The sequence below is a fragment of the Triplophysa rosa genome, unplaced genomic scaffold (assembly GCF_024868665.1).
Source record: "Triplophysa rosa unplaced genomic scaffold, Trosa_1v2 scaffold240_ERROPOS68472, whole genome shotgun sequence".
Classification (NCBI taxonomy): domain Eukaryota; kingdom Metazoa; phylum Chordata; class Actinopteri; order Cypriniformes; family Nemacheilidae; genus Triplophysa; species Triplophysa rosa.
The window spans coordinates 12,810-39,695 of record NW_026634258.1 but is presented as its reverse complement, the minus strand read 5'-3'; the positions used below and the strand labels follow the sequence as shown (position 1 = coordinate 39,695).

The 26,886-nt window shown below is 41.5% G+C and overlaps 1 protein-coding gene across 3 annotated transcripts; it reads right to left on the bottom strand.

Annotated features, from left to right (window-relative positions):
* Positions 1-597: 597 nt before the first annotated feature.
* Positions 598-25,080, bottom strand: LOC130550130 (interferon-induced very large GTPase 1-like). Of its 3 annotated transcripts, XM_057327509.1 has the most exons (7): positions 24,947-25,080; positions 22,578-22,639; positions 9,162-9,243; positions 8,890-8,920; positions 6,969-7,045; positions 6,258-6,814; positions 598-6,179 (listed from the first exon to the last, which is right to left on the bottom strand). In XM_057327509.1, exons 3-7 carry the CDS (start codon positions 9,174-9,176, stop codon positions 2,120-2,122), a joined length of 4,740 nt encoding a protein of 1,579 aa, XP_057183492.1. In that variant the 5' UTR covers positions 9,177-9,243; positions 22,578-22,639; positions 24,947-25,080; the 3' UTR covers positions 598-2,119. The 3 variants fall into 3 exon arrangements, with proteins under 3 accessions (XP_057183492.1, XP_057183491.1, XP_057183493.1); XM_057327508.1 differs by having other exon boundaries at positions 598-6,814; XM_057327510.1 differs by lacking the exons at positions 8,890-8,920; positions 9,162-9,243 and having other exon boundaries at positions 598-6,814.
* Positions 25,081-26,886: the final 1,806 nt, after the last annotated feature.

Genomic DNA, 26,886 nt, shown 5'->3' with positions numbered 1-26,886 from the left:
TAGAGAATAATAATTTTAAATTGGGGGAATCTCATTATGAAATAAATGTTCTCTAATACACATTGCTCATAATTAATCATACTATTTTATTAAATAGTTTTTGCAACCTTCTTTTTGTCAAGATAACAGCTCAAAACCTGACTGTCCCTGCTAGGTAAGTCACATAATGTACCAAGTTTGGATCTTCCAACAGGACAATGATCTAAAAACAAACATCAAAATCAAAACAAAATGGATCACTGAGAACAAGAGCAAGCTTCTGCCATGGTCATCCCAGTTCCCTGACCTGAACCTCCAAAATGAGTGGGGAGAACTGAAGAGGAGAAGCACCAACATGAAACTGGAAATTTGAAGCGTCTGCAGTGATTCTGTATGAAGGAATTGTCTTTGATCTCTTATCAGATTTTCTGCAAACTCATTAGGCATTATAGGTGAAGACTCAGAGCTGTTAACTTGGCAAAAAGAATGTTGCAAAAAGTATTGGATGAAAGGGTATGATTAATTATGAGAAATGCGTATTAAAAAAAAACATTTATTTCAAGAGATCCCCACATTTAAAATTATTATTCTCTAATGAAGGGTAGGATTTTTGTACATTTTTTAAATAAGAGATCAAAAGCCTTCTTCAGCCTTCTATGGTTACAATTACCTAGAGTATGAATCATTTTGAGCACAACTGTAGCAGTGTTAGTGGTGATGACAGAACGCGCTTCAGAAACAGTTTGGAGTAGAAAAATCAAACTACATATAAAACAATAAAAGTACAGCTACTAATAATTATATAGAAATAAATAGTTTTTTACCAAGGCAAACATGTAAGAAACGATGCATCGCGATTCAAATGGCAACTTGTATCCGATGCACACTTTTTAAATCTCTGCATCGCATCATTAACTTTTAAGCCAATGCACCAATGTGAATCGGCGAATCTTACCATCCCTAAGTAGAAAAACACATCTCTTTTCAATTTAAGCAAAATATTGAATAGTATTTTAAGTGATTTTCTTGTCTTGTGAATCTCTTTGACTGAGCCTCTGCTTAAAATCATGCATCTGTACTGAACTTAAATGTGAGAACAATGTCACTTCTGGTGTGATACTCCTTAAAAATGAATAAGTCACCTGTTGTAGTAGAGGTAATATAAACCTACTATAATCTACTTTTTGTTAATGGAACCGTTCACCCCAAAGTCACACCCTCAAGTTCCCAATCTGTATACATTTCTTTGTTCTGTTGAACACAGAAGAAAATATTTTGAAGAATGTAGGAAAGCAAATAGTTTTGGAGCACTTTTTATTACCATTGTTATTTTTCCTACTACGGTAGTCAATAGGGGTTTTCGCACCGCAGGAATAATTTCATCGTTCCGGGCTGATTTGCCGGAAGTCCCCCTTGTTGTTGTGTTCGCACTGCAGGAACTGGCTGAAATTTTAGTTCCAGAGAACCTTTTTGGATGAACACTTTAGCTTGCCTTCTCTGAAGCAGCGTCTAAACCAGCAGGATAGGAATTACTCGTGACGTAAGCAAACCCTGATTGGCCGAACTTCTGTTGTTTAATTGTTTGTCGTTGTTCGACGGACGCGCTTTAATTACGTTGCTGTCGACTGGCTTACATCACTAAATAATTCCTTTTGCAGGTGTGAATGCGATCATGGAAATGGCCTGAGGGAAAACTTAGTTCACGAACGACAGCCCTCTTTACTCGTTACGGAACTTTGTTCCTGAACTTATCCGGTCGGACAGCGCCTAATGGTGACCAAGTACTGTTTGGTTACAAGCATTCTTACAAATATCCTTCTCTGTGTTCATCAGAACAAAGACATTTATACAGATTTGGAACAACTTGAGGGTGAGTAAATGATGACAGAATTTAATAATTTGGGTGAACTGTCCAATTAACAATGGATTTTTTTGTCAAATTTTTTGTCTATAAACATTTCTCTTAGAATTCAAAATGGTTTGTAATGCTGTAACGAAGTTACAGTAACGCTGATCAATGCATCCAAATAAAGTCAGCTGTGATATTTTACAAACTAAATTCCTATAAAACTCAGTTCAGAATTGAGCTCAAAACATCATCTGTAAATAGGGATGTGAAAGAGTTTCTCTTAAATCCTCACTAGATGTATTTATTCAAACTCTTAATAGCATCCTCTTTTGTGTATCGCCTCCATTCATATGGAATCTCACCATGTCCCTTGAATGTTTTATTGTAGAGCTTTTCAAGATCTTTCTGGAATCTGCACACAACCCACTTCCAGTACGGCAGCTCAGAGAGGTCAGGAGTGATGCTCCAGTTAACTAATTCAGGACCTCCTTTTCTGTATTCTTTCCAGAAAATTTTTTCTTCCGAATTTTCTGCGTAAAGCCAATTATCACTTGCTACTTCTGTTGTGCAGAAACAATTAGCCAAATTTGATGTTCCTTTGTAAAAACGTCCATTCAGTCCAGTACTACGATGGAAAGGAACAGTGTGATCTCCAGAATGATCTTCCATCGTGTTGGTGCAGATGGCTTTACAGAAGGGACACTGAACCCAACAGCACTGACAGAAGTGATCGATCAAAATCTCATCTGGTTTCTTCCTGCACTTCTCCATTTTAATGTCATTAATGCTTGAAAAACTGTTCTGTAGCTTTATCATCATTTCATTCAGAGTTTTACTCAAATGATTTTCAAGAAAATCCAAGTCTTTAACTTCAGTGACATTAACACGTGACTCTCCTGTGAATTTCAGCACATTCGTGAGTGTTTTGGTGAAACTTCTGAACCACATGTTTCCATCTCCTCTCTTGTTTTTGACCTCCACTGTCACTACATGCACAGCATTACTCACAATCTGCTCTTTCTGTTTTAGATTTCCTTTGAAACTGTTTAATATAATTTCACTTTGTTCGTTGAAGTATTTCTTCACTTCTTTTTTTATGAATTGTTTGAAGTGTTCTTTGGGTTGTTGGATGTATTGCATATATTGACCAAAGTCCTCTTTTTCTGCGAGGGATTTCAGAATGTGTTTCTCCAGATTTGACCTGTTCTCACGTAATGCTCGTATGTCAGACCTCATCTGTGCTGCAAAATCAATAGCAGTTTTGTTGTAAACAGATTCTAGGATGGACGGTTCAAGTTTGCTGCAGATGAAATCAATCAGTATGGTTGTGGTTGTTGCCCCACTCCAGTGATTCTTGAAGATGCTGTAATATTGAGTTTTATGCTTCTCAAGATAAATTCTTGGATCATTTGATTCCCTGAATTCTTTGTGGAGTTCAGTAAATTTCTTGATTGCAGTGTTACACACATAGAGACAGAGATCTGTGATAAACTCCCTTTTCAGTTTGAATGTTTGATTCCCTGATTGATGTTGGTGTACTAACTTTTGCACACAGTCTGTTATTGCCTGAATGTAACTGACATTGTAGCCGTTTCTTCTGACTGGTGATTTTTCCACTATTTTCTGAGTTTCCTGCATAACATTATGAATCAGTTGCCTCACTGAGTCATTACATTTCGCATTAAGGATGTTGTTTTGACTTGATACAATTTCACCAGATTGCTCTAGATGTCTCTGTAGTACAATGTAGTCATCATAATCACCTCTGTGGACTATCTGTTTGAAGTCTTGCAGATTAAGTCTCTGATTCACAAAAGTTAGTTCATGGTTTTCAGATAAGACCTGAGTGACATCATCCCATAAATCAAAGTCTTTCAGTGGAAGAATATCTTCTGCCATTTCAGTGACCCATTTACTCCACAATGTGTCAAATTCCTTTTTCAGAACACGTTCATCTGCTCCTTTACTTTTTAGACTCACTGCACATTCCTTGCTCCGAGTGAAAAGTGTATTTTCATACTCTCTTCTTCTTTCATCCAGATTCTCCCTTGCTTTCTTATGCTCAATTGCTTTATTCAATTTTCTTTCTGTTTCCTTCACCAGATCATCATGAAGACCTTTAATTTGGGTTACAAATCTTCCTCGCCATTGACACAGAATGTCTTTGTCTTTGTCCTCATCAAAATAAGACTTCATTGATTTCTCTACTTCGTCTTTTGCTGTTTTCAGTTCAGCTATCAGGTCATTATCATGAATATCAATGTATCCATTTGCAATTCTGTTGTAGAATTTGTCTTCAATACTCAACATGGCACTCCTGAGACTCCAAGTCCAGTTGATATATTTAGTTTCCAGTTTTCTGTATACAGAAATCTCCAGTGTGTTTTTGAAGCTGAACACAAAGTTTTCATTCAGCAGTGCTGTCCAAAGATCATTAATACGCATTTTGAACTGCGACAGTGTGATGCTGCTTGCTGTAGAAGCTTTTGAGAGAATGGTGTCTTTCAACTCTTGAATGTTTCTGCTGTATTTTGGGTTTGGTGGAGCCATAGGTGGGCTTCCCTCCCAGAGCTGTGAAAAATACTTCACATCATTCTGTACATCAAATGCAATGACATCACTGAAAAACTCTTTATTACAGTCTTCCTCTTTTGCATCAAGTTTTGTCATTTTATCCAGTTTTTTCTGTTGTCTTCTCCTTCCTTCCATATTTTTCTCTCTGGCTGTAACATCGTAAACATTCTGATGCACAAACATACAGCTGGTATTCAGTCTGACTCTCTTCATCCTCAGTAAGGCCTGAACAACATTTTGGAGAGTTTCCTGCATTTCAGCAGTGTTTTCTCCAAAGATGTTGATTAATGTCATATTTCCAAGACCAACAACAAATGTGGCCAATTCATTGTCATGATTTCTTGTTGATCTTCCAGCCAGTTCTAGAGCACGAAGACCCTCAGTATCAACAACCAGAATATATTCAAACTCCAGCTGTTTTTTCATCTTCATCTCCTCTGACACTTTGACCAGCTGCATGAAAGCTCCTCTGGTGCACCGGCCGGCACTGACAGCAAACTGCAAACCAAACATGGCATTCATCATGGTGGATTTCCCAGAGCTCTGAATACCTAAAACTGACAGCACAAAAACTCTCTTGTCTCCCAGTTTCTTGATGAGTTCATCTAAAACAGCAGTAACCCAGATCAGAGGAACATGAGCAGCATCTCCATCCATCAGCTCCAGTGGAAATCCAGACATCATCATCTTTGCTGCAAGGCCAGGAAGAGTTCTGAAGTCAATTTTAAGGTTTTTCTTGTTGTTCTTCACAGATGAACATGATTCATATATCTGACCGATCTCTCTCTGTATGTGCTCCAAACCAAAGGTTGCAGCTTGTAGTTTATCAGTAATGATCTCAAATTCTTGTCCAGCCATCTGTTGTTGAGATTTATCATGTTTCTTTTTCAGATCGAAGACTGCTGACAACTTTTGAATATACTCATGTTTAAGGGCTGAACAACTTTCAGTGAAGTCATCCAGTAGAATCCCAAGCCATTTAAGAAAATACACCATCTCGTTTCCTTCTTGTGAGTTCAGTTGTTGAATAAAGATTTGGATAAATTCACGTACATCAGATCTTTGCTGCTGTTCACGGATTTTCAGCATTTCTGATTTCTTATCACTTTTGTTTTTTTCTATGTTTTCACCTTTATGTAGTTCACCTAATGTAGGTCTGTGTAGTTCACTATTCTTCTGGCACCACTGATGCCACAGTTTTCCCTGACATGGCAGAAATGATTCTTTAATTTCTGTCAGATATTTACTCTCCATTAAACTCATCATTTGCTGTGCTGCGTCTTTCCCTCTCCTGCAGTCCTTATCAGTCTTCTCATCTACTGTGATATTTAAATGTTTGGCCACATCATTAAGCTTGAAAAGGGAAGATGATTCTAAAGATGAGAATCCTTTATTGATAGCTTTTCTGAGTTCTTCAAAGACAGTAGATTGATTTCTGTCTCTCAAACCTATTCTGTATTTTCCTTGGCAGACTTCTTTGAGCGCTGAATTATTCTCAGGAAGAAGAGAAATGAGTGGCTTTGAGGCCTGATATAATCTTTGGATCTTTGTCATGGCGTTATTATTATTTTTCATTTGAGTTAAAATAACAACATTTACAGAAGACATTCGAGTTATGATATCCAGCTGTTTCTCATTGACTCCTGCATCACCATGAAGATTACAGAACGCAACACATTGAGGAAATTTATCTGTTTTCTCTCCAGATGGGCAGTACCAGGCGATCTCCACCACCCCGTCCATCAGTATTCTGGTTCTGCTGCTGCCTGGACAGTTTCTGTGGAAGAACGTGTTATGTTTCTCATTGATCAAACTGTTTATCAGCTGAGACTTGGATGAAGACACAGAACCAAACCTGAAGAAAGCCACCATTGGAGTTTCTGCCCTGTAGACTGGTTGGGTTTGACCTGTATCATTAGTCGTCTTCCAGCTCTTTTTGATTTGTCTAAATGTCCAGAGAGGAAACTCAATCTGTTGTATGAATGGATTCGGTACAAGCAGAGGAAGAGCAAACTGACACTGTGAGAGTTTAGTCACCATGAGCTGTTTTAAGAAACCATCAGCACAATGAAACACAGCCATCTGAGCATCCATTAAGTCAATAGCATCTGATGTGTTAGTCTCATCATCAGATTCAGCTTCTTCTCCATAAAAATCATTAAAAGCTTCTCTTGTAGATGGCTCATTACATCTTTGTTGTGGGTCATTCTGTTCATTGTTCTCTCCAATTTTGATGCATCTCACTGTGCAGTCCAACATCAGTAATTTTTGAAGAAATGTTTGAGCAAATTTTTCCTCGGCACAAAACTCCCCAGACTGTGAATTTTCAGTTATCTGAAGAAAATCTTCTGGTTTCAGTTTTTGATATTTGCCCTCCAGATGAAGTCTGCCCATCAGTTGTTCTGCAGATAGCTGAAAATCACCAGAATACATTGAAATAGTATCACAGAATGTTAATGTGCATGTTTAGTTAACTGGCACACACACAATATTTTTTACATTTGCAGTATTGAGTCTTATTTACTGTAACTTCAACATTTATACATATATTTTACATATTTCTTACCCTAAAATTCACATCTTTGGCAGAGCTCATCCATGGCTGTGATCGAATGTGACCACTGCTTTCAGCTTTTTCTGAGCCTTTGAAATTTTGAGAAAAAAACATTTTACTACAAATTATATCACACTTTATGTTGGAAAAACATTTAGAGACAGTTTATTAAAATCCCCCGTGGTTAAAATCAAGTTTAAGTTTTTAATGTTTATATATTTCTACGGTTTTAATATGCTTTAAATTGATACTTTGCCAAAGAACGAAAATTCTGTCATGAATCACTTCCAAAACTGTTTCCACAAATCATGTTCCACAACTATGAGACTTCTGTTAATCTTCAAAACACGAATTAAGATGCGTCGTGTACTCTTATGGACACCTGTTGGAGACTGACACGGAATAGAGAAACTTGTTGAATAAAGTCATTGCTTTCGTTATTTAAGATATTTGGAAGAATGTCAGTAACCAAACAAATCTCATCCCCCATTTACTCCGATAGTATTTATTTTTCCTCTTATGACAGTAAATAGGGTATAAGATCTGTTTGGTTACTGATGTAGAGGCATGTAAAGATAGGTCCCCAGTCTGTCTCTCAACACAACGTCGAGACCGACTGAAGGGGAACGTCTCGGTGTCTTCATGCCACAACTCTTCGCCAACCCGCTGCAGCGACCGGAAGATACCTCTCAGGTTCTTCAGCCCAAAGGGTGAATGAATGACCGCCGCCATCTTCCTTTTATACCCATATGCACGGGCGGGAACTGGCGTGCGTGTGCCATTTGCCAAGCCCATTGGCATTTTAAAATTCCTCTCGGAGATGATAGGTTCTCAAGATCAAACCCCAGTCTGTCTCTCAACACAACTTCTCGTTCCCTCCATAAGGGAATGGAGGTTACAGTTGTAACCGAGACGTTCTCTTCCTTCATAATCGTACTGAGATGGATATATCTGTGAAAATAGTTTTTACGCGCAAAGTTTTTGAAGTTTGAGTTCCAGAGGGTTCAAAAAGGATTTTTGTCTTAACACCTGTTCACCCAGAGCAAAGTTTCGTTATTGGTAAGTCTGTGCTATTTCTTATTTTTCTATTTTTTTTCTTGTGTGTTCACTGCTGAGGGGGCCTCCGTGCCTTGATGAACCTGTGTTTACTTTGCTTACATGTAGCTATTTGCTTAATTATCATTGCAAGCAATCATAAAATGCAACATATTTTAACAAAGCTTGCTGTTAAATGCACTTCGGGTTCAGGCTTAAAATGTAACTGTAATGGTCGGGTCAAACATTCTCGGGTTCGGGCTCTGTTCAAAGTTTGGTTTGCTTAGTTAGTTTTAGTTTGGTTTGTTGGAGTAGGACAATATTTGGTCAAGATACAACTATTGGAAAATCTGGAATCTGATGCTGCTAAAAAAATTAAAAATTGAGAAAATGGACTTTAAAGTTGTACATCAAAGGCACTGTATCAGGCCGTTACTAAGATGAAACATGTTTGTTTTAATGCCTCTATTGTCTTACTGCTGTGACATTGTGGAGAGTAGATGAACCTGAAAGCAGAAGTTCTTAGCTTTACATAGACACCAAACTTGAGTGGGTAATTCCCACAGAGCGGGCAGCAGCGAGTGAAGATTGTAGGCTTGTTTCTGGCAATTTTTGTTTGTGACTTTGCTGAATCAACTCACAAAGATAAAGTTTTGATATGTTTACTGTAGGAAATTTATAAAATATCTTCATGAAACATGATATTTACTTAATATCCTAATGATTTTTGGCCTAAAGGAAAAATCTATCATTTTGACCCATTCAATGTATTTTTGGCTATTGCCGCAAATACACCTGTGCCACTTATGACTGGTTTTGTGGTCCAGGGTCACAAATAGGAAATAGTCTGATCATCTGATATGTTTCTATATGATATAAAATGGTTGGATTTTCTTACCTGTGTTACCGACAACTACAGCTGCATTATGCTGGATAAAGAAATCATATATGTTACTCATTACTATGTCATATATGTAAAACATGAATATTCAAATGTGTGTGAATGTTCACCACCACCAAACCTATACTTAATCTATGTTTAACATTTATTTGCAAAGCTACAAGAATTGGGCATGAAAATTTGCCACAGTATTGGCTTTCTTTTGGGAAAGTTATATATTTTGCTATAGTAGAAGCACACATTACATCATTTGGTTCTCAAAAACTCACTGGAGTGGTGTCCATGATATCATCTGGTTCTAGTATCACTCTGGAGGATAGACCTACACATCATCTGGTTCTTCAAGTGTCACTGGAAGATTGTAGGGCATAACATAAAGCATGATATAAAGGGGTGTGAATCTTTGGGTAGACAGTGAATCAAAACTAAAAAGCTAAAATCTCAGCCAGATAAGCCACTTCCCCTCTCATAGTGCTGTGGTTATTTGTCACCAAGTGATAACGATATATTTACTTAAAAGGTTCACATTTCATCGAACCGAGAGCACTACGACTGAGCATTGCTATGTGCCTTTATGAACATGCTCGAGTAAGTACAAAAGTGTACTTATTTGTTCAGATTTGTGGATGTAGCTTGAAATGTATAGCTTGAAGCCTTTCCCATTTTTGGTTGTCGATGTATGATGTAGTGTTTGGATAATTTGACGTCGACCGTAATCCTAGGTGCATCTTGAAGCTGGCTGAGACAAAACGCAGTCTATTCAACTGAGCCCAAATACATGCATTTTTATTATGACAGCAATGTCTGTACCTTATGTTTTCTAAGAAATGTTTGTACTTTTTTTTTTAATTCAGAGTGGTGCAGTTATAGGCTGTGGGAGGCTCGGTGTAGATTGTAATGTGTGTTTTGTCTACCTTCTTGTGACCAATCAAATGAGGTTCTGATTACTTATCGTTTTCTCTTATCTGATTGGTTTATTATGTATTGCTGTACACCCAAAGCGCTTTACAGTCATGTGAGGGGGGTCCCTCCTCAACCATTACGAGTGTGCAGCATTCACCTGGATGATGCGACGGCAGCCACAGTACAACGGCGCCAGTGCGCTCGCCACACATCAACTATAGGTGGAGAGTAGAGAGATAGAGCCAATTCAGAGGGTGGGAATTATTTGGCTGCCATGACTGACAAGGGCCAGTGGAGGGAATTTGGCCAGGATACCAGGGTTACACCCAGGGGGTGATTTGGTGGCCCTAGGCAAATCCATGTATGGGGGACCCAACTATGCGTCATTTTACTTTACTGCAACCCTTATTTTTCTTCCTCCTCAAAGCACACAACTTTTCACCCTCAGTCAAAGTGACAGGGGAAAACTAAGCTTAATAAACACAAATAGTCACTAATTAAACAAATTATAATAATGAATTCCCAAATGAAAAACATGGAAAAGATTACATCTGGGATTACTATATACAAAGTGTGCCTTCTCTCCGTGTGTTTTTTGTGGTTTACAACCTTTCATGCATTTAAAAGTGACCAAATGTCTGTGCGTACAGTACGACTCTTAACTTTCCGCATCCGTCTCGCGCACAAACGCGTCCGCACAGCTTCCTGCACATACTCATCACGGATTAAACATGGACATCCGAGTTCAACACATGCGCAAATCAAATGAGTATGTGTGCTCTACCAGACCATCAGAGGGTAGTGTTGAGTCACGTCATTTACAGACCCACTTCAAATTAATGATTGAGGAAGTGTTTCCGCCATTACAAACAATCCAGGCAAACAGCAAGACAACAAGAACAACAACCAAACAGTATGGAGAAGGATATGCTTATAAGCTTACTGTTCTCAGCGTGTTGGTTTTGTATCATTCTTCGACAACGTCACACTGCACACTTTCTGTGTGTGTATTGACCCCTAGTGGACTAGTGCACTTTTTCTCACATGCGCTGTTGTACACGGCACGTCCGCCTTTAAGACTGTACTGACGTTATTATATTGTGTCTTTATATGCCCATCGGTCTGCGTAGCGAAGTCAAACAACCTTTCTACCTTTGAACTGGCCCTCTCCTACCAAGCGCACTACGCTCTTTGTCACGGGGGCAAGGACAGAGGACCCAGACGCAGACAGCAGGTGAGAGGTTAATAGAAACTACTTTAATATAAAACAAAACAAAAACCCACAAGGGGGTAAAATAACAATTAACAAGGGTAAGAAACATGATGGATAAACAGGAACATAGACTGACTAAACTAAACTACACAACACTACACATGAACTACAAATAACTAAACTAGATGAAACACAGCAATGCAAACCAGGCGGGTGACATGGGACAAACAAATCAAAATGATCCAGCACAAGACAGAAAACACAGGGGTATTAAATAAGGGATCAAATCAAGAGAGGAACAGGTCAGGGCAAGCACTTCCATGCTGCAGTCGTCCTGGCAATCTCCAGCATCCTCACAGTGGCCTCACAGACTGCCCCTGCCTCCATGCTTTTTCCACCGCCACTGCCATCCCGAACTCCCCCAGCTCCCTCATCCCTGACATCCTTGGTCCCACTGCTTTGGCCACTGGGGCCGTCCCAGAACCCCCATGGCCCCTGAACTGCCAGATCCCACATGGCTTCCCTGATTCCCCAGGCTGGGAGCACCGTCCTGGTGGCTTCCTGTCCCTGCACTCGCCTCCAGGACGCCCACCCCCCCTCCCTGGTTGTTCCTCTAAGGCGCGAGGACGCACCTTCCAGGAGGGGGGAAGTACTGTCACAGTCTAGTCTGTTACCGTGCCTGTTTCTCCTGTGTTTCCCCATGGACATCATTTCCCATGATCTTCCACGTTCCCTCACCAGTCCCTCGTTTGTAATCATCTCACCTGCCCATCATCAGCCTCATCACTGGACACTATAAATACTCAGCTTGTTCCTTTGTTCATTGTCTTGTCTAATGTTGTGTTTGGTTGAGTATAATAGTGTGTAAAAAAAGGTACATTTACAAGGTTGTTATGACACTTATTTCATATTTTAGGTTTTCTTGTTCAAGTTAAGCAAGAAAGACCGTGCGGGATAAATCAAATTACATTTTAGAGATGAGTATGGCTGAAACAACAAAGACAAAGGGAAGGTGGCAGGGGCTAGTCCATGGGGCTGGGGAGGTGTAGATGGAAGGAGAAGGCAGGGAAGAGTCCAGTGCAGGATGAGCAGGAGGATCCAGAGACCAGCCAGGAGGAGGTCCCAGGGCAGAGTCGAGGGAGGGAGGGAGGGAGGAGCCATGGTGGAGAGCAGACAGATGGAACCCTGGGGACGAGTGAAGGAGACGATGAGGGAGGAGTCCAGGGTGGAGCCACGCAGGCGGATCCCCCAGGCAACACCGAAGGCCCGAAGGGCCCCGACTGAGGCGAATGCGTAGACTCGGATGACCGCGGAGGAGCCAGAGCGATTGAGGATGAAGATGAGGGTGAAGGGAAGGAGGAGCCTGACAGAGCTGGAGGGGTGGAAAAATGAGGCGTAGACAGAGGATAGGAGCCCCTAGGCGGCCGATGGTTGACTACTGACCAAGGCAGAGCCGGAGGGACAAGGGAGCCTGGTGAAGCCAGAGGGATGACGGGCCACGGCGAAGACAAATGTAAAATATATATAGTGTGCAGGTAATGAGGTTCAGGTGTGGGTGCAACCACGGGATAATCGGGTTCAAAGGATTATTGGGAGTGTAGTCCAAGTCAGGTGAAAGGGAATGGGAATGGCCAGGAGAAGGTGCTGATGCGGGGGGCGTGGCAGACAACGGTGGAGTTATTACACATTAAAGTGGTCATATAGTGCGAATACATGTTTTTCTGTGTCTTTGGTGTGTTTATAGGTTGCCCGTGCATGTATTAGACACGTGAAATTGCAAAAAATAAAGTATCGGAACCAAAGATGCATTCTATCTAAAAGCGAATGCTCACCCAGACCTGCCTGAAATGCCTCGTGTAACCACACCCCCACAAATCTACGTCAGTTTGTGGTATGACTTGACTAAGACCGCCCAAATGTATACGCAAGTAAGGTGGGCGTACCTGTCAGTACAATTGCTTTGGAACCTGATGTTCCAAATATGGTAAGAGGTGTTACATTTCCATCACACGCTTGCAGTATTCGACCAATCACTACGCACTGGTTAACTGGCCAATCATAGCACACCTGCTTTTCAGAGCGATGAGCTTTTGCAAAAATCTGCGCCTTTCAGAGAGGCTGGGCAAAGAGGAAATACAAACATGCACGGTTTGTGTAAAATACAGCGTTTTTGAACTTTAAATCGTGTATGCACATTGCATTACATCTAAAACAAACGACACTATTCATTTTAGCCGTGTCATACGACTCTTTTAACTGCATTATGAAAGTCTATCTAATAACAGGTATTAGGAAGCTAGGGCTGCTGGCTAGTGTTGCGAATAAATATAAAAAATATCTCCTCAACAAAACCTAAAACAAAACAAAAAATACTGTAATTTGTGCTGGGGCCCGTTTCAGAAAGGAGGTTAAGTGAAAACTCTTAGTATATTAACCCTGAAATGAGGGAAACGTCTTGGTTACGGATGTAACCTCGGTTCCCTGATGGAGGGAACGAGACGTTGTGTCAAACCGACAGAATGGGGTTTGTCTTGAGAACCTATCATCTTCTGAGTATTTAGAAAAGGCCAATGAAAATTGGCGATTGAAATTTGCATGCCGGGCTCCTCCCCGGATGTCCGGGTATAAGAGGGAAGCCGGCGTGCTCATTCATTCACCTTTGGTCTGAGGAGCCTAAAGCATCCTCACCCGACCGCTGGGGTGGGCGGCCAGTGTTGTGGCATGAGGGACACAATGTCTCGTTCCCTCCATCAGGGAACCGAGGTTACATCCATAACCAAGACGTTCCCTTTCTGTCGGTCTCTCGACGTTGTGTCGAACCGACAGAATGGGGTTCCTATGGAAAACGCCACAGCACTGAGCTGCGTCACAATCTCTGCGGAGCGACGTTGACTGGCCTGGGCAAGTCAGACGAACACGCTAACGCGAAATTATGACCCTCCAGTGGAGTGGAAGGGGGACCCAGAGCTTTACACAAAGTTGGGAAGCCCCTGTCACCAGCCGTCACGGGCGGAGGCCTAGTTCTCTAAATGGCGAGAAGCCGCCCGGCACCGTACGGGCCACTGGGTAAGCATTATTCCCCCCTGGGGGAAAAACGCGGGTCTTCTCGCCGAGAAGAGCACCAGGACGAGAAGAGGCGCCACCTATGGGTGAATAGCTGCCCAGTGGCCGAAGCCCTAGCCTGAGTGACGTCCCAACCAGACCGGGGATGGGTCACTCAGGATCTCCTCGTCCCGTCCAGACATGGAGACCAGGTTCTGCCTGGGATTCCGTAACGTGCCCCTTCCCCTGGGGAAGCAGTTCGCCAGGGGGAGCGGCCAGGGGGGAGTCGTTGTCAGAGCCTTAGCTCCTAGAACCAAGTCCTGGTTAGGTCAAGGGGCGTAACTTGTACCACTTGATGCTCCTCTTCCCTGGCCTTGCACAGGACCTGTGCAATGAGGCTCACTGGGGGGAAGCGTACTTCCGCTTGTCCCGCAGCCAGCTGTGCGCAAGGGCATCCGTGCCAAGGTTTGCCTCGGACAGGGAGTACCAAGCGGACAATGGGTGGAGTCCGGGGAGGCAACAGGGCCACCTGTGCCTGGCCGAACCTCTCCCAAATGAGCTGGCTGTGCGGGGATGGAGTCGCCACTCCCCGCGAGGCGTCGACTGACGAGAGAGCGCATCGGCTGTCTGGTTCAGGTCGCCTGGGATGTGTGTGGCTTGCATGGAACTGATCACCTGCTGACTCCAGAGGAGGAGGCGCCGGGCGAGTCATGTTTAGCTGCCGTGAGTGAATCCAATGATATACGCCACAGCAGCTGTGCTGTCCGACCGGACCAGCATGTGCCTGCCCTGCACGAGAGGTAGTAGCCTCCTCAATGCAAGTAGCACAACCAACAACTCTAGGCAGTTGAAATGCCAACGCAGGCGGGGGCCCGTCCACCTCCCCGACACTGCTTGCCCGTTTGCACACGGCACCCCAACCCCAAGAAGGTCATGGAGACCAGGGGGTTAGGGTGTGTCGGCAGAAAGCGTGTGACCATACGCCTGCTGCCGGTGTGCCACGCTCTCCAAGGAACTTGACTCTGTAGCCAGTGTTGGAGCGGTCGTATGTACATCGACCCGAGGGGGACCACCCCCGCCGAGGATGCCATGTATCCCAGGAGCCTCTGAAATTGTTTCAGGGGGACCGCTGACTGTCTGAAAGCTTCAGGCAGTTCAACACTGATCGGGTGCGCTCTGTAGTCAGTCGCACTGCCTCTGGGAAGCCGCGTGGGTGCGGGCTTCCTCGTCGCGGGTCTCGCGCCCCCCGCGGGGGGTGAGCAGGGCTGCTCATGAGGACAGAGTCGAGTTCCCTACCGAGAAAGAGGACGCTCTGCACCGGGGAGAGCTTGCTCTTCTCAGTTGACCTGTAGCCCCACCGATCTAGGTGCCGGAACACCAGGTCCCTGTGTGTACACAACAGATCTCGAGAGTGTGCCAAACTGAGCCAGTCGTCGAGATAGTTTAGTACCCGCACACCTCCTTCCCTAAGGGGAAGGCGACCTTCGTAAAGACTCGTGGAGACAGGGACAGACCGAAGGGGAGGACCCTGTACTGATATGCCCGTCCCTCTATTGCGAACCGTAGGAACGGCCGATATCGAGGTAGGATCGAGACATGAAGTACGCTTCTGCGTGATCAACCTGAAAGGCAGCTACTGTGTAGGTGCCTGTTCAGAACACACAGACCCAAGATAGGGCGCAACCCCCCGCCTTTCTTGGGGACAATGAAGTACAGGCTGTAAAACCCGCTGAACATCTCGGCTGGTGAGACGGGCTTGATCACTCCCTTCACCAGAAGGGTGGCGGCCTCGGTCTGAAGTACGGGAACGACCTAGCCTCTGACTGAGGTATATCGGATGCTGAACTTGGCGGGCGTGAGGCGACTGGATCGCGTAGCCGAGATGGATCGTCTTCCCTAGCCAGCCTGACAGTCTGGGAAGCCGGACAGGCTCCCAGAAATGAGACGGGGACTAAAGGTACAATCTTTTTCATCGTCCCCCCGGGGGGTGGTTCGATGGCTAGCAGTACGGATTCCTTGCCGGGGGAGGTCCCCTGGGGAGGAGATTGGCTCTGCTGTTTTTCCTGCCTGGCGACTGCGCAGCTCAACGCACTGTCTGACTGAGAGTGCTGAGGGCTGGTGTTTATACTCGACATTGCGCTTCGCCATGACGCAACGTCGAGTTTGCCGTTCACCGTCGTGCAGAGGGTGGGAGCGGCTGTGATAACCCAGAGAGAGAGGAAACTCTCCTTAGAGAGTAAGTGGGCGCTAGCCCCCCGGAGGGGGCCATCAGATGGAGAGACGGGGCAGGATCCGTCCCTATCCGACTTCCCAGCGATGTGGCTGGGGTCGGGCCCAATGGTAGCCTCGATCTCCCTGAGGTCTTCCCATGAGGGCTGCTGATGGGGCGATGGTCTCCTCTTCGCTGTCTCCTCCAGGGGGGGCTGCCTGAGTGGGGGGCGCCAGAGCTGGAGGGCGTCAAAGAGGACCAGGGCTGCTGGGAAGCAGTCAGTGCACGGGACTCGACGGCCGAGTCTGCTTCTTTACTGTCGAGAACCCTCCGGGGGAGGCCGCATGCGGGTCTCGCGGCCCCCGACGGGCGGGGGCCGCAGCGGCTCGACAGTAACACCAACCAGCCCCCCCTTGCGAGACGGGTGCATCGAGAAAGCGGACCTTCTCGGCGTTACTCATCTGCGCAAGGATCGGCCAGAGGAGTTTCTCATGGACCACAAGTGTGGACATCGTCCGACCCAGGGCCCGCGTGGTCACCTTGGTCCCCGTAGAGCGAGGTCCGTGGCGGCGCGGAGTTCCTGCATAAGGCTGGGTCGTCTTACCCTCGTGGAGCTCTCTCAACGCCTGGCCTGGCAGGAGCCATAGCGTGGAGAGAGGAGGCAGCTTGGTCCGCCGCAATGTAAGCTCTCGACACCAGAGATGCCGAGACCCCACATGCTTTGGACGGGAGTCTAGGTCGAGCCCCCCCCAGGTGGCCACCGCCTACGGGCATGAGCACCGTGGCGGCATACTCCACCTGGGGGACAACGACGTATCCTCCAGCTGTCTCAACCTCGAGGGAAGAGAGGGTGACAGAACTTTGTTTGACTGAAAGTGCCGGAAAGGGGCGTTCCAGGTCTTACTAAGTTCCTCATGCACTTCCGGTAAACACGGCACTGGGGCGGGCGCGGCTTGGAGCCGCGCTCAAACCCGAGGCGCCATGTAGCCAGCCGCGAGGCCGGGAGAGGCAGTGCGGGCACTGCAACCCAACACTCACGGCGGCCCGGAAAGCATGGCTGACATTTCGACGTCCGCTTCTCCTGGCTCGTCGGAGTCGGATGGCAGTACGGCACCCCCCGATGCTGCAAGAGACATCTCATCATCACGCATCGTGTCCGAATACGTGATTGAGGAATAAGAGGCGGACCGTCTCCTGGGGAACGTCAGAGAGCGAGACGAGGTGTGAACGGTCCGTGAGCCGTGGCTGGCGGATTATCGCTCACAGTAATCCTCATATCACCCTCGCTGCTTGCGTAGCGGACGGCAGGCCGTAGTCCTGCCGCCACGGAACGGGGAGCAAACGAGGTGGTGGCTGAGTCCCGTGGGAACACAGCCACCCGTGACGCAACGTCTGAATCTCACCGCCCGCAGTGCGGGCAGGACGTATCCACAACGTCTGCCCCAGCGTACTGGAAGCAGGCATGTGTCCGTCCCCCTCCTCGATGAGTGTGTTGCACCCATGAGAACAGCGGGACAAGCCACGCTGGAGAAATTTGCTCTTTTAGAAAAGGAAATTTGCTCGAACACCTCCGGAACTGCCGAGACGCCCAGGGGAGAGTCACTGCAGGAAGGGACCGTCCGCTGTCCACGTCGTAGATTCCAGCAGAAAGAATGATCACCAAGATCGTAGAGAAGCTCATCAGATGCGTAGGCTCTGAAGAACAAAAGGTGAATGAATGAGCATGCCGGCTTCCCTCTTATACCCGGACATCCGGGGAGGAGCCCAGCATGCAAATTTCATTCGCCAATTTTCATTGGCCTTTTCTAAATAATCAGAAGATGATAGGTTCTCAAGACAACCCACATTCTGGAACTCTGGGTTTTCCGTTTCAGAATGTGAGGTATTTCAAACCCGATAAAGCGGGATAACTCAAGCCCGTTTCTAAAAGAGATGTAACTTATACTCAGAGTCAGTAACCGTAGTAACTTACTCTGTGAACCTAACCTGGTCGGCAGTAGGTTTTCTTTGGTAAACCCAGAGTTTCTTTCAAACTCCTCCCCCTTTTTAATGCGCAAGTGGTGTACCTAATTAATGAATTCATTAATACAGTCATTCATGGCACACGTCTTAGTGACTAAAATGCCATATGTGCTTTTATAGAGGATCCTGCATGTGAAGAGGCTGCATTAACTAATATGGATGATCTTTGATTTCAGGAAAGGAATTTAGGACCCGAGTGGAATTTTGTCATTTCCCTGTGGATTTTTATTAAAACTGTACCATTTTTCTTTACAGTGAAGTAGATATTTCAAAATATATCTCATCCATCCTTACATCAATAACATCAGCCATCATGGCTGTGTATTACATCAGAGCAGATTCTTTCCCTTACATGCCCTCACAAATGTTAGTTTTCTATGGAGGATAAGAAATTACTTAATAAAGTGTGCAAATAAAGTGCATGAATAAAGAAAGTAATAAATGCAGACAAATGCAGTGATAAAGGTAATAAACAATTAATTTAGATGTGCAGCCATTCTTACCCAAAACTGCTACGAGCAGGGTTCGAACCGATGGTCACTGTAACTTGGACACTAGAGTCTGACAAACAAGTGTCTCATACACCATGGCATTTCACAAGGCTCACTAGAGTACGCATGATGAGTGAGAGATTTTTATTATTTCAGATTTATTTCTGTTGTTTCCTTCCTTTATTCATTCGTATACTGATTAATTTGTTTGTTTATTGGTACATTTATATTTTTCTCAATTTAAACTTAAGTCATTTACACATTAAAGCACATTAGTAAATCCACTGTATGCAGAGCGGAAAGTGTGCCTCGCTCTCAAGTGCTTTCTGCCGCCTTGTTGATTATTTTTGGTGCCGTTGCCATGGTGAATCGTAATATCGGAGATCCATTTATCATGGCTTGTCGTAGTTGTGGTGCAAGCACTTAACTCAAGGTAAGTCTACCCAGAGTTGGTAGAACTAACTCAAATCAACTGTTCTGAAACCAAAAACTCAAAGTTTTGCATCTCGGTTTTAAACAACTCAGAGTTCACATTTTAACTCGGTGTTGGTTGAACCTCCTTATTGAAACGGGCCCCTGCTCTCGTTGACAAGAGTATGAATAAAACAGTCAACCTTGAGGTTTCTTTTAAACATTGTTTTGTGTTGCACTGTTTCCTCCGATATCCCTCTGTAACTGAGGAGTCAGGTCACATAACAAAGAAAGCTGATCCTGTTGGTCCTCCTGTGAGCATTCAAATTGCTGATTGGCTCTTGCAGATAGAACCTTATAGCACCAAATTATAATTCAATTTTGTAGATAGAACCTTTTTGTTTTCTTTAAAAAAGTTCCAAAATGCACACATTTAAAATAACAAACATGGCATAATGTAAATAAGTTGTCACCGAATAAGAATATTTGAATAACTAAATTTTGACCAAAATGTGAGATAGAACATTGTAAGGCGACAAGTTATTGGTTAGTCAAATAAATGCGGAACATGTATTTTTTTGTTGTTTTTGAAAGTTGTGAAAGATGCTGCAGTTCGGGTGGAGGCTGGCAGTTCATTCCACCACAGGGGAAGGGAATGAGTAAAGGTTTTTGCAAGCGATTTGGTGCCTCGCTGTGATGGATCAACCAGGCGTCGCTCATTTTCTGTTATAAGTTATTCAACTGTTGTACCCACGTTCATTTTTACAGTAGCGCCCATCGGAACCTTGTGGATACATTTCAAGGTTTTGTCTTATTCTTTTAACTCTGTTTTAATCTCACAAAATAAGATGTCCCCAATTTAATTTGTTTAAATCAGCCAAAGTTTCTTGCTCGTGGCATTCATCACTTAAAGTGTTTGCTCTATGTGTAAAAGACAAAAAAAAATGAGTTGACAATAAGAACTTTAACTTAACGGCAATCAAACTCTGAAAGTTCTGCTTACTTAAACCAAGAACTGTTCAACCTAAAAACAATTTGAGGCAATGAGTTGCCACAGATTTTTTAAGTATCAGGGTTTAACATTACAATTTAAGTAAGGAAAAATGTACAGATAGCCGGTTGTTATTGTAGTTTAACCTTGTATCACACTGAAGGGGTTTATTTTGCTGTCTGTACATTATCTCGCTTATTACACAGCTGCTTGCCTCATAAGTTATTAAATGTTAAATACTGATTTGAACAGAGGTGGACGAAGTAGACAACTTCCTTACTTGAGTGAAAGTACAGATACTACTGGTCAAATATTACTCCACTAAAAGTAAAAGTTGTAAAGACAGATTCTTACTTGAGTAAAAGTACAGAAGTACGTGCTTTTAAAAGTACTCAAGTATTAAAAGTACATTTCCTTTATGTCAGTTGTGCATTGTTTTATTGTCGTATACCTTATGCCTCTGAAGCAACGAATACACGCTCACAGTATCAGTTGTATTAAAGGAGTAGTTCACTTCAAAATTTGCCCCCATTGACTTTCCATAGTCATTTTTATTCCTACTATGGAAAGTCAATGGGGGGCAAATTTTGCAGTGAGCAACTCCTTTAAGAGCTTTATATGTTTAGCACATATATGTTTAGTTGAGATATAATCCTGTATGAGCATTTAGCCTAATTATCCTCATTAGCCCCCTAGGCCTATGTGTATTTATGAGCAATGTTCTTATATTTTGTATATTCCCTTTACCAGTTTTACCAGCAATTTACCAGTAAGTAGTAAGGTTCTTGTAAATAGTAAAGTGTAGAAGCCATGTGTTTGTTGGATTTATTACCATCTGTATTACCATAATTTAACTACAAACATAAACTATAGCTAGTATAATGAAACTATGGTATTTTTAGTTGGTGTGGTTTTACTAAAAATTATTAATTGGAGTATGGTTCCTATATTTAGAAAATGGTAAATTTGTGGTAAATTAATTTTTTAATCAGAATGAGATTTTTTAATTAAATTCCTCTTTGTAGTGTGTTTGGGGTTTTATTCCAATAGGATTTACCATCCCACCAATAGAATCCATCACATACAAGTAGACAACAAGTATCCATAGTACAATTCCCATTATAACCATTAATTCCATTACATTTTATGTTGTATTTTGGGCAGGGTTCTATTGTTTTTATTTCAACAGGAATACTTCAACTATAGTTACTTCAGTAAAAACATCATTCATTTTCCAAATCGCTTTAAATGATATAGCAGCAGATCAGAAGTTAACACGCACGCGTAGCTCAAGGTGTATGTGATGCTTATTTACCGTTTAGCCGTTATACCGATCATTTTCATGACAATGTTTCAACGATCTTTGACTGATCGTAACAGATGATTACACCACACTTTAACATGTGCCTTTTTCGTCTTTTAATGTTCTATTTGCCTTTTTAGAGCGCTATCAATGGTGTAGCAGCTACGTTTACATTAGTTTAGCGGGGAAGATCCCAGAGTTGCCAGATTTCCGTTAAAAAATCTGCCAAATGGCCATTCAAAGGTTGCCGGAAAAACCGCGAGCTTAGAAAGACTGAAATACTTGGCAACAGTAAAAGGTCCTGGCAGATCGCAAGCCAGATAAATTGCGCACACAGGAAACCCCGCTGCATAGAAACCATTTTCTACTTTTGGACCTTTTTATAAATGTAGTGGAGTAAAAAGTATGATATTTGTCTTTCAAATGTAGTGAAGTTAAAGTACAAGTACTCAGAAAAAATAATACTCAAGTAAAGTACAGATACTCAAAAAGTGTACTTAAGCACAGTACTCAGGTAAATTTACTTTATTTCTGTCCACCTCTGGATTTGAAAGATTTTATGATCTCATTTGTAATTAATGCAGATCTTCTGCAAAGAAAACCTATTCAGTTACTTTCGGTTTCAAGTCAAGGCATGCTGTTCAATGTAGCCCATGATTAAAAATACAGTCTTTTAAGACATTCATTATTTTATTTTCCCAGTTTAAAAAAATATAGAAAAAGGTAATAATTATACATTTTTTAAAATAGATTTCGTTTTTTATTTTGTGAATGAAATGAAAAAAATAAAGTTTTGTTTCATTCTTCGTTTTCCGTTTTATTTGAAAACGACTATTGAATGGACGGAAGATACCCTGATTGTACATTCAATTCTATAATTTCATTAACTAAAATTTAAATTCACATTAAAAACTAAGATAGGGTAAAGTAAAAAATTGTGATGTACAAAATGTATGCACAAGTGAAGTAATAAAAGTTGGCAGTATTAAAACTTTCAGTTTCAGTAAATTACATATTAAATATACATATTTTGATACACAAAATAGTTCTTCAGAAAAAAAGGTAAGTTTAGTTAAAAATAACTTAACTTGGTTACTTACCATAAGTCTGAGGCAGTGAAGTTAGTAGAACTTATCCGGGTATAAGTTGTGTACTTGTATACCTGGGTAAATGACAATGAAATCTTGAATCTTGAAAAGTGAATAGTGACAAATGAACAAATAACAAACTGTTAATTTCAACAAAAGATCACTACTGATGCACAGAAATGGAAAATCAAAATTGTACATGGGCTTTTGTTCTGAAGTGTTACAATTGTAAACAATGTTAAAAAGTAATGACATTATCATATTTAAATTAATGCGAACAATAATAATGCCAATGATAATATCATCCAATTAGTATGCACCTATAGATGTTAACTATAACATCTACCTGCCACTTTTGACAGCATGTGATACCGGCTATCCTGATTTTGCCTAGTGGTTGATGTCCTTAGGGCAACATCATGTTGACCCTGGGACAACATTTGAATCAACCAATCAGATTTCAGAAATAAGTTTACAGTTTATTTTAAATTTAATCTTACAACCAGGATTAGGTGCTTCTAGACCATTGGTTTTCACTTATCATTTCCCTCTGATTTTAGGGGTAAGTTATGCTTAGTGTTGGGGTTTGGTGTGGGTTTGGGTTTTATTTATAAAAATGTTGTCCTTAGGTCAACAAAATATGTTGTCCTGAGGACATCAACCACTTGGCAAAATCAGGTCGAGCTGTGATACCACCACAGTTAAAGATGTCAAACAGATTTAATGGTTTACAAAACCAATACAAATGTGTTCAATCAAACTATACGGTTTAACCTTTGAAATATACAAAGTAAATACACAATATTGCAATAATAATTATTATAGTAATATTCATAAAAAACATAATTAAACCCTGACAGGGAATTTTTTCCTGTAGATTACATATCTAACTAATGTTTTGAATATTTATTTATAATATAATATTTTAAGGCACGCAAAGAATATTACCCACTTTGCATGTCTCTCTTATAGAACACATCACCTAACTCAAATCATCAGCTCATTAAGGAAGATCATGAACTGAAGTAAGTGTACCAGTTGAGGGAGACATACATAATTTGCAATGCAGTGGGTCCCCAGGAAACCACTGGAATAGTGCATAGGTGTGCACTTTGGGACACGGTAATTTTATGTTTAGATACTTTTAAATATTTTATAATACTTTCTTGAATCATTCGTTTGATGTTTAGTTTTAAGATCAATTATCAACCAAAACAATTGATTCAAGATAAATAAAAATAAATTTTATGTTCAATGCATATGAGTTGTCGGGATTTGTAATAAAAAACAAGTGAATCATTACACCCCGATGGCAGGTTTTCTGAATTTTTAAATTCCAAAATGTAAATATATTAAAATTATAGCTTCAGATCTTGAATCTTTTCTTTTACATTCCTCATCTGACATGACATACAAGGAACCAGCCAATCAGAGAGCTAACTCGCCATAGCTCATTTGCATTGTTTAACCTTGTTTTACCAGGGCAAGGTCCCAAAGTGTCACGGAAATGCTAAATAGAGAGGCAAACTGGAAAGGAAAAGCAGCAGGTAAATGGAAGTGTAAATGGAATCGATTTTTAAATGACTAACACTGTATTCATAGTTCAATTTATATCACATTTTCAAATCCATTTTGAAATTCAACTGTTTATTTAGGAATTCATTAATTCAATAATGTACGTTGAGTGATTTATGTTGTTTTTGTAAACATATTTTTAAAATTGAAGTATTTATTGTTGTATTCATATTTCATTTATTATACATTTTATAATCACACTTTTGACTACCCATTAAAGAATTAAAAGTGTACATACAGACATTAAAAATACAGTCAATTTCATATACAGGAAAATAGATATTAATGGTTCGTTCTACATTACACAGATTTTTTCACAATCAGCTCTATAATAAGAATATCCTTTCGCTTATACCACCTGCAACCCAACTACTAACGGAAAATCACAATTCAAGGTTGTGTTCTAAATAAATCATGTTGGCAATAAAAAAACAATTGATGTGGCTTTATAAACAAAAAATCTAATTGCAAATGTACAAATTTGTCTGCCTACCTAAAAGGTTATTTGTTTTCTCTACCTAAAATAATTCAAACCCGACACTTCACCCTGATTACAAATTCTTGCAATCTTCACACCAGAGTAGAGAGCCACAAATACCACAAATATAATAATACATAATATAATATATCAACAATATTGTAAGTATGCGATACGTTACCTGCATGTGAAAATACAAGACAGACATGTGATGACAGTATTATCACTGTTCATTCATTCATTGACATAACACTGACATGTTTTAAAGCATCCCAATTTAAACACTGCAATTATTTCCTAAAGATCAAATAAAAATAATAGAAATCACCTGTTGAACTTGGCACTGGAATCCATTCAAGTAGAACAGCCTAATAAAATATTATATACTGAATGTACAATATCTAACTAATCTAGACTAATAATTCTTTGAACTGGTCTAATGCAGCAGCAAACAGAGAGGCAACTGCCATGCAAACTGTTTCAATTTCCATAGTCATTTTCAAGTCACATGACTTTTAGGAAACCAAAACTCATGGCTACGGGAATGCTCAGGTGCATTCAAAGTGAAAGTTCACCCAAAAATAAAGATTCTGTCATCATTTACTCACCCTATTGTTATTTCAAACCTGTATGACTTGGTTTCTTCCACTGAACACAAAAGAAGACATTTTGAAGAATGTTGTTAACTGGCCCCTATTCACTTGCATGGTTTTGGGTCCATACAATAGAAGTGAATGGGGGCCTGTGCTGTTCGGTTACCAACTTTCTTCAAAATATCTTCTTTTGTGTACTGTGGAATATAGAAAGGCAAAAAGGTTTAAAATGACAAAAGGGTGAGTAAATGATGAAAGAATTTTCATTTTTGGGTGAACTATCACTTAATAGTTTTAATTCTTTTCTTTGATTTTGCCACATCAGTAGCCCATCACTCACACCACTCACTCAGTTAGTAAAAGAGTAGCTTACCTAAACGTTTTCATTTTAATTCACACTTTTTTTCACCCTAAGGTTATTCAACCAATGTGTTTGGTTCATTTGACAAATTTGAAGAATCTTCCACCTTTTGTAAACTTTACAACTTGAGCTATAGTGTACAGTTCTTTAACCTTTCTCCTGCAAAAAAAACAAAAAGTCATATGCCCTTTGAACAGAGTGTGAGTAAATAACTACCAAATGTTTATTCATTAGCATGTTAAAGGTTCCTGAAACTTGAGGTTCCATTTGTGCCAAAAAGTTTTGACTGCGACAATACATTTGTTGATGTTTATATTGTTATTTGTTTTTGGTATGTGTGTTTGTGCACTATACGAACAAAAGAACACCCCCTTATAATAAACATGTTTATAATTACAATTAAAACAAATATTAAGACAATAGCATACTACAGCATACAATAATTATCTTTATTAAAAAAAAAAAATTAGCTCAAAGGTGTTCAGTTTGGTTCAGGTCTGGGCTTTATACAGACCAGTCAAGTTATTCCACATTAGACTGAATCAATCATTTCTTTTGAACCTTGCTTTGTGCCCAGGGGCATTGTTATGTTTGACTATAAAAAGGCCCTGCCCAAACTGCAGCACTGCTCATGGAAATGACTAAGTAGTCAAACCTGTTCATTAGAAGGGAGCGGCCCAACACTTTTGTCCACATACTGTATGTGTCATCAGTTAAAGGTCCCATTCCCCGCGATCACATTTTTAAACCTTTAGTTAGTGTGTAATGTTGCTGTTAGAGCATAAATAATACCTGCAAAATGATAAAGCTCAAAGTTCAGTGCCAAGCGAGATATTGTCTTTAACAGAATTCGCTTGTTAAGGACTACAGAGAACGGCTGGAATCGGACTACAGCCCTCTACTTCATTGTTACCGTTTATTGCTAAAAGCCAAAGTTTATGAATACACGTGCACTGAGAGGGGGACCGACCGATCACAACAGCCTGAGAAGCGGAAGCTCGCTGATATGGTGTGGGTGGGACATCTTCAAACACACTCTAAGCGGGGAACCAATCACGACAGACCTGGTCAGCTTTACTAATCAGAGCGTTTCGGAAGGAGGGATTTTATATAGACCGGAAGAAATCCAGTCGTTTTGTGAGAAGAGGGGCATGCGGTGAACAATAGACTTAAAATATGTGAAATAAAAAGCTTTTTTTGAAATTAGAAACATGAACATCCATTGTTAAACACTGAAAAAACATAATCAAAACCTCAAAAACAGCAAAAGAATTGCTCCTTTAATGTCCTCTTCACTGTCCTCAGGTTGTGTAG